The following is a 12,792-nucleotide window of genomic DNA, read 5'->3' on the forward strand; positions in this document are numbered from 1 at the left end:
GTGCTAGGGTTCATTACTGCTGAGCCACAAGGGGAACTCCAGATTTTGGCTTGACTTTAATATTTGATTTATTAAAGCCTCTGATATCTGATTTCCAGGTTCTCTGTTTCAGAATAGAAAACAAAAAATGGAAACCCTTGGTATATGGAGTAGGTACTTAATAGATCATTGATAGCAAACATATAGTAGGTGTTCAATATATGCATATTGATTTGAATTATGTTGTTTCTTTCCCACAACCCCCGCCCCTGGCTTGTTAGTCTAACCTTCTTTTAACTAACAATGAATTTTATTTTATTTTATTTTTTAAGTTTATTTAATTTTAGGACTGCACCTGAGGCATATGGAGGTTCCCAGGCTAGGGGTCCAATCGGAGCTGTAGCTGCAGGCCTATGCACAGCCACAGCAAAGCCAGATCCGAGCCATGTCTGTGACCTACACCACAGCTCACAGCAATGCCAGATCCTCAACCCACTGAGCGAGGCCAAGGATTGAACCTATGTCCTCATGGGTGCTCATCAGATTTGTTTCCACTGAGCCATGACAGGAATACCTAACACTGAATTTTAGAATGGACAGAAACATACATATTTTTTCCTTTCTGTTAGAAAAACTTCTTGCTGCTTTCAGAATAAAATAAACTTGTACCTACCATCTAGCCCTGGTCCTATCAGCAACAGCTTCTATGACTCTTCTCCTCTAGCTGGACTTTATATAGAATTATCAAAAATGGAAAGGTTTGTTTTCTTTTTTTTTGGCTGCACCTGTGGCATGTAGAAGTTCCTGGGCCAGGGACTGAATCCGAACCATGGCTGTGACTTATGCTGGATCCTTATCCCACTGTGCCATAGTGGGAACTCCTCATTTTCTTTATATGTCTTGAGCCTTATCGGTCTTTTTCAGACAACCTCCTGCTATTGGCAGTGGCACTCCAAATATTTTTCCAAGTCTGCATGTGCCATACCTAACATTCTTTTCTACTAATCCCTATTTTTAGCCTCTGACACCTATCATTTATTTTATATTCAGTTATTTCCTTATTAGGGTTTATACTTTGTTTGACTGTTATTCAGCACCCAAATAAACCATTTTGCATTCCCATCATATAGTTTCAACTTTAGATTATGAAAATACATTATTTTCCAAATGCTCAGGGAATCTGTCATATTTGTGACTCTGTCCTATGTTTACCTATTGTGAATTTTATACGAGTTAGGGGTGGAGGGCAGTAAAGCATTTACCTACTTAATTTCCTTATGCCCTTTGCCAGCAGAGGTTTCAAAAACCTCAACATTATTACATGGTAAAGCCCATGAAGGCAGCAACTGTATCTTATTCAGTAATGCGTCTCTAGTGACCAGCAAAGGGCCCACACAGGCCAAGCTCCCAGTTAACAATGAATGAATGAATGAATATATACTTCTTGCTTGCAGAGGAAGCTGAATTTAAATTAAATGGAAGTCAGCAGCTTAAGGTTAAACATAATGCTCTGATTGACTCCTCCCCCAGAGGACCCATGTCCCCTCCTCACTGCCTCTTTTTTCCTTATTGTGTTTCTTCCTAACGTGGCCTGAATGGGCCTTTGTCACTAGTGAGGCTTCAGTACATTCTCAGGGTGAACTGGTTTCCTTGGGCTACTTATACATACAGCTCAAGTCGGAAACTTGAAAGAATTTCCTAAATATAAACACTATGTTTCAATTCTTGAATAAACCTCTTTTTCTGAATCTCTTTATATACTAAAAGTTTCATTTAGAGAGCTTTTTTTTTACTTGCTCTGAGAAGTACTTTTCAAAAGCATAAGGAAAAGGAAAAACGAAATATTGAAGGAGAGATTACAATTTGCTTTGCCACCAATTAATGGTCAGCTTTGGTTTTTAGAGTAAGAATTTCAAAGACGAATACACTTTGACAGAATTAGCTCTTACATAGTTTGAGTAATCCCTTCCCCTCCTGTTTTCAGTGGAAATGAAGGAAAAGTACCAATGGATTTGTTCAAAAGTGATACACAGTATTTCGACCCTCAAGACACAGAGGAATACACAAATATTTTGAAAAGGGAGAAACCCCTACTATGTGTGAGACATGAAAAGTCACTTTAAAAATGAGTGATTATTATTATTTTTCGCATATGGACACTGTCTTAACCAGGGTTTTTACACAGTAGCACCTATCATTTTGTTTGAGTAGAAAGACCACAGCCCGTTTCAGGAGGAAGAAGCCCTGTTTCCATGTCAGACACTTCCCGTCGCTTACCTCCCTCTCTGAATAGAAGAAGAGTTCTTCATGGAGTTCCCCATCAGTCAGAGCGATGATGACGCTGGCTGTCCTGTAGCCTGCTCAAATAACACAGACCCATTCAGCCTCTCTTGCCGCATCGAGAAACTCCCCCTACCCTGCCTCTGCCTGGGGGAGGTGGGGGCAGCTCTTAGAAGTTCCACCATCCAAGGTCAGTATTGTGATAATCAGCAATTGTTCTTCTGGGACTGGAAGTAACTCCAGGATGAAGAAGAATGAGGGACAGACTCTAAGAGAGTAAGTTTTGTTTCTGAGTTTTTGAGTTTTATCTTAAAAAAAAAAAAGCCAAACCTGGTGAAATGGTCACTGGCCTGATAGCTGGGAGTAGCTGCCGTGAATCAAACATGACCTTTCCTAGGAATAGTCCACATGACTCCCGCCAAGACCCGAGGGCAAACACTACCACCTGGGTCCTTCAAGGGGCCTTCCTTCTCGCACTTTGGCCTTGACCACATGCAACACTCCTTAAAGAGTTTGGCAAAGAGCAATTACAGTCATCATGATTCAGCTGACTGAAGAATTACAGCAGTTGGAAAAGCCTACGAGAATCTCTCAGTGATTTTTTTTTTTTTTTGTCTTTTCTAGGGCTGTACCAGCAGCATATGGAGGTTCCCAGGCTAGGGATCCAATCAGAGCCGTAGCCACCAGCCTACGCCAGAGCCACAGCAAAGTGGGATCCAAGCCGTGTCTGCAACCTACACCACAGCTCACGGCATCTCTGGATCCTTAACCCACTGAGCAAGGTCAAGGATGGAACCTACAACCTCAGGTTCCTAGTCGGATGCGTTAACCACTGAGCCACGACCAGAACTCCATGGGTTTTTAAACTTCTAGTAACATTGCTGATGGTGTCTTTATATTAACAAGTGTTGCTGCTGATACTGGCACTGTCCTATTGGTTGCAGTTTAGAGTGGAACAGGAAGTGGACACCTCTGTAGGCCTGGGAGAAAAAGTCCCCACTGTAACACTGAATCTCTTTTAAGAGATTTGCCTCAGATAAAGAAAGGCTATCCACAAAAGATAGGGTAGTAAAAGTAATAATAATTAAAATCATAACAATGATAAATATTTCTATGTGTTAAGCAATTTATTAAGTCCATGTTATGCCTTTTTTCCCCACTTAAATAAGAAGGAAAGTTTAAGCCAAACTAGTGTCTTAATCTGAGATCATATCCAATCACAGTAAGGAAGAGGCTTGGAGCTCAGAAAAGGACAAGAAAATTCAATTTGACATAAAAACCCCAAGACTTTACTAACCCATCCAAGTATTTATTAACTTAATGAATTCAACATGCAAAACCGTTCATGGGCATTAAAGACTCTGGCTTGGAATGAGATCTTAATTACTTTTATATAACTTTTTTGGGGGAAGCATCAGGACAGTAGAATTTGACCCGGTACATGCATCTTTCTATACGTTTCTTCTCTGTGATGAAGTGTATGTCTAGGGATTAGAGGCAGTGCAGATGTGTCTTTTCAAATATGAAATTACTGAGACACTTTTTCAGCAGCAAACATAGAAAAAAAGTTAAAAATTCATAAGAGTAATTCAGAATGGAGTCTTACCTTGACGGTTCTCATAATAAATCTGCTCACTGGCCTGAAAGACACATGAAAGAGCCATTAGTTATACAGCTACTATAAATGCCACAGTGGGCAGTGCGTTCTGGTGTTGGGTTCTCAGCCTTGGGTAGGTCTTGATTTTTTTACGTAATTCACCCAGGTTTCAGTCAAATTCAATAGAGGATATTCATCTAACATTATCCTGGATCAATACCTTAGTTCTCAGAGACTGGGACTTGTTTTCCTTAAGACTGAAGTCATTGAAATTCTGTCTCAGTGTCTGAAGACGTATACAAGAAAGGTTACCCTGAGAGCAGAGAGGACTTGTGTGTGCCATGATTCACGAGTGTCAGCCAAGCATTAGCTAAGAGACCCTTCATCAGTGTCAGGGAAGGAAGAAGCAATTTCATTTATTTAGCTCTTTCGGCTGGGGTGATTGTGTACATGCTTATGGGACATTTATTTACTCTTCCCATTGAGTATTACTCAGTTCCCTTAATTGTGTGCCTCACCTCATCAGCCACCCCTGTGTTGATGTTTCTGTATCACGCTCTATATTTGGAGTTTAAAACTCTTTTAAAATTACCCTTTCAAATCCTTCATGCATATAAGTGTCTCCTCCTGGCAGAACCTTCTGGAGTTCTTCTAAGCCTTGGCGGATCTGTTCCCTGAAATTCAAAGACACCCTGTTAGTCTTAGAGCATTTTTTCATTTTGCTCTAGATAGTCACATACATTCATCTTTTTATCTCTGTGGATACTCTTTATTGCCCCAGCAGTTTCCCAAAAGCCTATCAGTGGGAAAGTCTTTTTTTTTTTTTCCTTTTTAGGGCTGCACCCATGGCATATGGAAATTCCCAGGCTTGGGATCAAATCGGAGCTACAGCTGCCAGCCTACGACACAGCCACAGCAACGCCAGGTCTGAGCCGTGTCTGTGAACTACACTGCAGCTCACGTCAACACTGGATCCTTAACCCACTGAGTGAGGCCAGGGATCGAACCTCCATCCTCATGGATACTAGTTGGGTTCGTTACCACTGAGTGGCAAGGGGAACTCCAGTGGGAAAGTCTTTGTAGTAAATTATCCATTGAGGGTCAGCCATAGTTTAGAGTAAGTGAGATTTCAAGGACTGAGGGAAAGGAGACTTCAGGAATCTCCACCTGCTCAGGAAAATTTTCCATTCCTTGAACAGGACAAAGTTTTCATTCTACATCAGAAACGAGTCTTAAGATTCAGTTGCTCCTAAGGGAACACACAGCGTCTTAGGCAACTACATCAAGATGCAAAGGGCTCATGTGAGCCAGAAAGAAGTGGGTACCAAGAACCCAGGGCAAGGCCACCACAAGGACCGCAGGTGGGAGGGACAGGCGTCCGGAGCAATTTCTGCCACCAACATGGTTATGCCAAAGGAAACCATGTAGTCAGCTTTGAAAATAAAGACTGAGCAAATCTATGCTTTCCAGGACAACCAAGAGTGTTTTCTGTGGGCTAGTGCCCATGTTTCCTTACTTTGATCGCTCAAGGTGGGGAGGGGACAGGAAGAGGGAGTGGGTCATGGTATTGGGAAAGGGTCCAATGGCAGTGGGAATATGAATGGTTTGGGGACCAATGAGAATCTCTGTGGACCATTCCCTCTGGGATGTGAAATGTCCACATTCATGTTGTTGTCAGCTAAATAGATCCATGCTGTGCGGAAACCAGCAAGAAAGTGCAGTTTCTGAAAAAAATATGAGCCTTATTCGTGAACAGTGAGCCCATAAAGGATCTGAAATTACTTCCTTCTCCTGGGGTCTCTGTAGGGGCAGGGAGGGGAGATGCACAATTTAAATTAGGCAGGGGAACTTCTGTTGAGGAGGGAATGAACTTATGTGCACTGCATATCCACTACATACAGGGTCCTGCTCACAGATTTCTGATTTCATCCTCACAGTAACCACTCAAGGTAAAATTCACCACCCTCATGTTACTGGTAAGAAAGCCTGGGTTCAGAGAAGCGAAGGAGAGCAAAGACTTGAGGTCAAATCTGCCTGCTTCAAAACAAACAAACAAACAAACAAACAAACAAACAAACAAAACCCTCTGCCTGGCTTTCTAATTTGCCAAGCAGCATAGAACAGTGGCTTTTTGGTAAAACTTTAATTAGGAAAGAGCAATGGCAATTTTAACACCATCTGAGGACTCATACTGTGCCAAGCACTGTTTGAAAAACACATATAATTAATTTACTTATGCCTTATTATAGCTCTTTGAGGTGGATTCTAGTGTTATCTCCTTTTCACAGATAAGGAAACTGAGTCACAGAGAGCTAAGGAAGTTGCCCAAAGTCCTCAACTACTAAGTGGCAGAGGTAAGATTTGAACCCAGAGGCCCTGCTCTTAGTCATTGTGATAAACTTTCTCTCTCTCTCTCTCTTTTTTTTTTAAGGGCTGCACCCCCGGCATATGGAAGTTCCCAGGCTAGGGGTCAAATCTGAGCTATAGCTGCAGGTCTATGCCACAGCCACAGCAACAGGGGATCTGAGTCACATCTTTGACCTATGCCACGGTTCACGGCGCTGAGCCACGATGGGCACTCCACTGTTTCTCTACTGAATAAATGAATGAATGAAATGTACTACTTGGCTGTTCCAGCAATTGCTTGAAGAGAAAGTCTAATGCAAAATTAACCTTTCGTTAAAAGTGGTATAATGATGTGGTTATGAATGAGACTGGATTGCCAGGCTGGAGGTTTTAAAAGACCAACTAAAAAGGGTTTAGCCTGAGCCTGTCTCTGGCCCAGACTGTGGATGCCTCTTAGGTTGAATATTTAAGGCCAAGTAACTCGGACTTTGGGAAATGTACTGATTATTGTTTGCTTGTCCTACTAGTGCCCAGAAATCAGCCCAGGCAACCAGCTGCCCAAATTGGTAACTAGAAGGCTTCTTTGACCCCTTTTATCTTGCCTCTCCTCTCTCCCTCTGCTCTCCTACATGATCTATCATCATTTCACTGGTTGTACTGGAAACATATCTTGAAACTGACAGTTCTTCATCTCTTCTGCCAACATCATGATTTAGGCCACCATCATTTTTTGCTTAGACCATTGGGGAAGTCACTGGCTCTCTTTTGACTGCCTTTTTGCCCCTCTTTCATTCAATCTCTACATGGCTGCCAGAGTGTTCTTGAAATATGGATCAAAACATGGCATTCAATCTCCTGCACAAAACCTCTCAGAGCTGTGGATTACCCTTGAGATAAAATCACAAATCCTTGCCATGACCTTGTGTCTACATGGGATGGCTCCTCTGCCTTCCTGACAGCCTCATCCTGCATCACTCTGCCCCTACTCCGTTCACTGGATCTTCCTAAGCTTCTTTTCTCCAACAGCTGCAATCACTGCTGCCTGGGGGCTGGGGTTACTCTTTGCCCAGCTCTCCCCTTGGGCTAATTCTTACCCAGCCTTCAAACCCAACCTAAATATCAGGTGCTCAAAGCAGCCTCATCTGACTTCCCCAATTCAATTTAGCTCCCTCATTTAGATTTTCACATGGTACCCCACAGTTTTTGCTTTATAGCACTGAGGGCTTTGATAACTAATAATATTTGCCTATGTAATTATCTGCTCAATTTAGTTTAGTTAGTTTCAGTTCTAGACTTTAAATCCCATGAGGGCTCAGCCATGTCCGCTTCGGTCTCTACTGTGTCTTCTGAGTCCACTACAATACCTGGAACATTATAGACATTTAACAAATATTTGCTGAAGAGGTGAGAGGTGGGAATAAGTTTCATTTGGTCATGTGGATGGAAGCCAGGCAGGAGCTGACCTGGTAGTAACTGACTGTAGTCAATTAGGTCCGTAGGCCTGGGTCTATGTGGTTACAATCCATTCTCTGTGTTGTACTTCTTTACATAACCCCCAGTATTTGAATAAGTCCCATTAAAAGGCATAGCTTAATTTCAACTCTATTGTTTGATAATGAGAAAGACCGTATATCTGTGCATTAGAAGGAGGGTTAAAGATGGAGCAGAGTCCTCCACTGAGCCCACCATTGGGAGGGGGAAGTGTGGCATGAGCAGTCACCTGGCAGAAGGTAGCTCTGCTTGGGCAGAGGGCAGAGGAGAACTGGAGTCTGCTTTTGAGCATACAGAGGTGGCATCCTGGAACCCTTTGGTTAGAGCTGGGGGGCACTCGGAGGAGGGAGCTTATTTCTGACAATTAGGTGGAAGGAGATTGGGCATTAAAAGTAAATGTGAACCAGAGTTCCTGTTGTGGCTCAGCGGTAACAAACCCAACTAATATCCATCAGGATGCGGGCTTGATCGTGGGCCTCCCTCAGTGGGTTAAGGATCTGGCGATGCCATGAGTTGTGGTGTAGGTTGCAGATGCAGCTTGGATCCCGAGTTGCTGTGACTGTGGCGTAGGCCAGTTGCCGCAGCTCTGATTCGACCCCTAGCCTGGGAACTTCCATATGCCACGGGTGTGGCCCTAAAAAGACAACAACAACAAAGGAAGAATATAAATACAAAGCAAAATAAATAAATAAACTAATTAATTAATTCAATAATTAATGATATTGCTGTAAAAAAAAGTAAATGTAAACTGAAAAAAGTAAATGTGGTCTTATCTTTGGTCATTGGCTTGTGAGGTTTGCGAGATTTGGGTAACTCTAAAATTGGAATATTGTGTTAAGACTGAAACTTTAAAAAGAGGATTTAAAAAAGGCAAAGAGGGGGTGTGGAAAAGGTTCCTTGGCTTCTCTGTATCTTTTCTCTGCCAAAAAAAGTCTGGGAACTAGGGTGTTTTCTCTAAGCCTACTTCCTTTCCTTTACAAGTATTTTCTTGAGCTTTTTACTTTTTTTTGATACCAGCACAAGCAAAAGCTGTTTTGGAAACTGTCCTTATCCTTGATGCTCTATGTCTGGCAAGATATGAGCTCACTAGTCCCAAGCAGTGGTCACAACTTCCCTTACACCACCCTTAAATGGGAAAAGATCAGCTGACTTATGGCTCCACCTCCCTACTCCGTGCCCCTTCCCTAAGTACCCACATCATCTAAGCAAACAGAACAGATGGTTTCATGAAAACTGTGGGTCCATTTTAACTCTGGGACAATAGAACTATTAATAAAGTTTATTTTTTTATGCTATCTTAGAAATCAGAGAAAATTGGGAGAAAGATCTTTTAAAGTGGGGGGGGAGATAAGAACCTTTCTTCTCTAAGGACTTTGTTATGACCAAATGAAATGTTATCTTCCTGGGAAAAGAGAGCGTCTGGGAATCCTACAAAAACAGGCTGCTATTAAAGAGTCTCCTCTTTTCCTTGGTGGTTTCACATGTCTGCCAGCGCTCCTGCTTAGAAGTTAAGAGTTTTCAGGCCACATGCCTTGTGTTCCTTTTGCAACCCCTGTAACAGTTAATGATGGACCCAGGGTGGGTGATCTGTTGTTGAATGAATGACTCCAATTTGGATGCACGCATGCATCTATCCATTCACTTCCATAACTATTTACTGAGCATACACCATGTACCCAGAACTACATTGGTTTGCAGGGGCAGGGGGTGGGGGAGAATCAGTCATAGTGTCTGTGGAGTTTCTGTTGCCCTGGAGGTTTTTCTACACTTCATGAAGATTACTTTCTGAGATGCTGGTTGATTTGTGATGTTTTAATATTTGCTGATGAAAACATTAAAGGATGAATGCACAAAAGCACATCCAGAAGCACTTCAACAATCTTTTATCCCAGGTATCCCAGGGATGCTCCTACTGCAAAATCTTCCTTGGGTTGGTGCAATGCCTGCCACATTTTTAGTCTATAAAAACAACCTCCACTACCTCCTCCAAAACCCAACATTAGCTCTGCATTGTCCATGTCTTGCCTCTTAGCGAAATAGCTTCTCTGGAATTGACTTTTCTCAAACACCCTGAAGTTGTTAGCTTTGGAACCTCAATTTATAGAGTAAACACACATGACTATTAACCACTAATGCTACCCTCACAACATTTCCAGATGACTCAGGGCTCCAGCGTTGGCTACAAAAAAACATGCAAACATGTAGTGAATGGAACAGAACATATTAATTAAAGACATTTTGCTCCTACTTTTGGAGCCATGAAGGTCCACAACCAACTCTAATCATCTGTTTGTAATGTATACAAATCATGTTCTCTTTGAGACCTTTACCTAAGAATAAGCCAAAATGATTAATGACATTGGGATGCACATTGAACCAAAGATCTTTTGTTATATTTTCAAAAGTGAGGCATAATTTGTATAGAGTGACATGCATGCGCAGGTATTTGTTAATTTCCTTTATCATTTATTCCTATAAAGCTGTTTGTAATATTCCTTTATTCTCCTTGAGTATCCATAGGATCTATAGTAATATCCTCCCTTTTGTTTCATTTAGCAATTGCTGTACGGATAACAATATTCATGCTTATTTTACAACAGGCTACCATTAGTTAATTTTATGCCATTTCTCATATAATGGAAGAACCCTTTAATACCATACTTCCATGGAATGGCCTCCAATTGCACAATCAGCATATATACGATTGTTATCATATAGTCTACTTCTGTATAAGTAATAAGCTCCAAAATACTGTTAATTGTGTATGTCTTAAACAATTGTCTTTTTAGGAAATTAAGAAAATATTTATCATTTCTAATGCTCTTCCTTTCTTTGTACGCAGATTTAGTTTACACATGGCATCATTTCCCCTCTGCTTGAATAATTCTCGTAGCATTTATTTATTTATTTACTTATTTATTTCGTAGTATAGATTTACTGTTGATGATTCTTTTAACTCCCCTCCCCCAAGAAATGTCTTAATTTTGCTTTCAATTTTGAGGATATTATCACTGGATATAGAATACTAAATTGATTTTTTTTCCTTTTATCTTTCAAGATATGATTGTTTTTTGGATTGCACGTATTTTTTGATGAACAGTAGTGGTTTTCATTTGTACTTGTCCTGCTTGAGGTTTTCATTTGTACAGTAGTGGTTTTCATTTGTACTTGTCCTGCTTGAGGTTCTTTCAGTTTCTTGAATCTGTATGTGGAATATCATGTTAGCTATTCTACTGATACATATGTTAGACCACTTGATGAACAGTAGTGGTTTTCATTTGTACTTGTCCTGCTTGAGGTTCTTTCAGTTTCTTGAATCTGTATGTGGAATATCATGTTAGCTATTCTACTGATACATATGTTAGACCACTTGATATTAATCCATGGGATTTGGTTCATCAACCCCCTCCCCCATCTTTCCCCTTCTTCTCTTTCAGTTTAGATAATTAACTTATTTTTAAGTTCATTAATCTCTTTCCTGCAGTTTCGTATTTTTCAATTCATATTTTCACTTGCATTTTCTTTGAGTTTTTTTTTCTGATATCCCATGTCTCCCTCCATTATGTCCCATTATACTCCATTATATCCCATTATACTCCATTATATTCCATTATACTCCATTATATTATATTTAAAACATTATATTGTTTTACAGTCCTTGTCTACTAATTCCAATAATTGAGTCATCTGTGGTTTGCTTCTATTATTGTGTTTTTTTTCTTGATTATGGGTTACATTTTCCTGCTTTTTTCCATGTCTCACAATCTTTTAATTTGTATTTCACAGACTGTATATTAACAAAAGCATTGGAAACTTAGGCATAAGGTCGATGTGTTCTGTTTACTCACTGAAGAGTATAAGCCTTTTACCTTTATGAGCAAGGGTGGGGGCTGAATATTTAGATTCACCATTGGGTTAGGTGGATCTTGGTCTGGGAACAGCTGTAATTAGAGTGTGTTCCCTGTTATTAGCCAAGCTTCCAGCCTTCTGGCCCACCCCACCTTCGTGATCTTTCCAGTACTTGAGATGGGAGGGCATTAGATACAGCTTCAGATAATTTTGCTTGACCTTTAGATTCAGCCCTGGTAGGACTCCAGAATCAGGCACCAAAAGTATCCTTGGGATTTCATGATTTCACTCTACTTTTCAGCAACTCCTCCACTGGTAATTTATTGGAGAAACGCAGAGGTGTGGGTGAGAGGGAAGAACTGTTAGGCTGAGAAATTTATTTTTCACTGGGGCTCTTTCAGATAACCCAACCCTCTGACATATATTGTTGTCTAATGTTCAGCTGACCCTTCCCCATCCCTGAAAAGTCTCAGTCCATGGCTGACCTAATTTCCAATTTCCCATACCCAGATCAAGCATCCTCCTCTTAATATGGAAGCTTCTGCCGATCTCTGCTCAGCCCTACAGGGCTTGTTTCTCTCTAATTCAGTTCATCAGTGCTTCCTGTGTGTCTGCTAGCCCCAGAGGAACATGTGAATTTTATTTTCTTTGGACTTTGCTGGTTGGCCATGGAAATGAAGGTTTTTTCACATCCCTCTACATTTTAACTAGAAGCAGACAAACTGTAAAGGCCTTTTTCTAAATATATGTGCTACACATTTGTTTTAAGTCAGGAAGGAAAATACTGGAGATGACTACCAGCATATAAACATATGCTAGTATCTTTCAAAAAAAAATCCTCTGTGACCCAAATCTCCCTCTAGCTATTGACCAATTCATTTGCATTTCTCTTCAAAACCCAACTTCTTGAAAGGACTCACTTTCTCACTTCTCAATTTTCCTAGTGAAGACATCAAATGTTAAATGATCTTTGACTATCTGCTCATAGCCAATGAGAAAGACTAAGACTTGCTGGAAGCTCTGTGTGCGTGGTGGGGAACAGCAACCGGTGGATGCCCAGCTTTTGTGAACAAGATTTTTTTTTATTAAAGTATAATTGATTTAGGGAGTTCCCTTCGTGGCTCAGTGGTTAACAAAACCAACTAGGATCCATGAGGACGTGGGTTCAATCCCTGGCCTCCCTCAGTGAGTTAAGGATCCAGCATTACCATGAGCTGTGGTGTAGGTCACAGATGTGGCTCAGATCCTAC

At 41.0% G+C, this 12,792-nt stretch overlaps 1 protein-coding gene across 1 annotated transcript in view; it reads right to left on the reverse strand.

Annotated features, from left to right (window-relative positions):
* ANTXR1 (ANTXR cell adhesion molecule 1) overlaps positions 1-12,792 on the reverse strand; it is a 243,486-nt gene that overhangs the window by 181,800 nt on the left and 48,894 nt on the right. The window contains exons 4-6 of the mRNA XM_047781884.1: positions 4,449-4,530; positions 3,866-3,899; positions 2,257-2,336 (exon numbers count right to left, since the gene is read on the reverse strand). Of these exons, the coding sequence (XP_047637840.1) occupies positions 2,257-2,336; positions 3,866-3,899; positions 4,449-4,530 (196 nt within the window). The remainder of the gene's footprint in view (positions 1-2,256; positions 2,337-3,865; positions 3,900-4,448; positions 4,531-12,792) is intronic.

Source organism: Phacochoerus africanus, chromosome 5 (genome assembly GCF_016906955.1).
Source record: "Phacochoerus africanus isolate WHEZ1 chromosome 5, ROS_Pafr_v1, whole genome shotgun sequence".
NCBI lineage: Eukaryota > Metazoa > Chordata > Mammalia > Artiodactyla > Suidae > Phacochoerus > Phacochoerus africanus.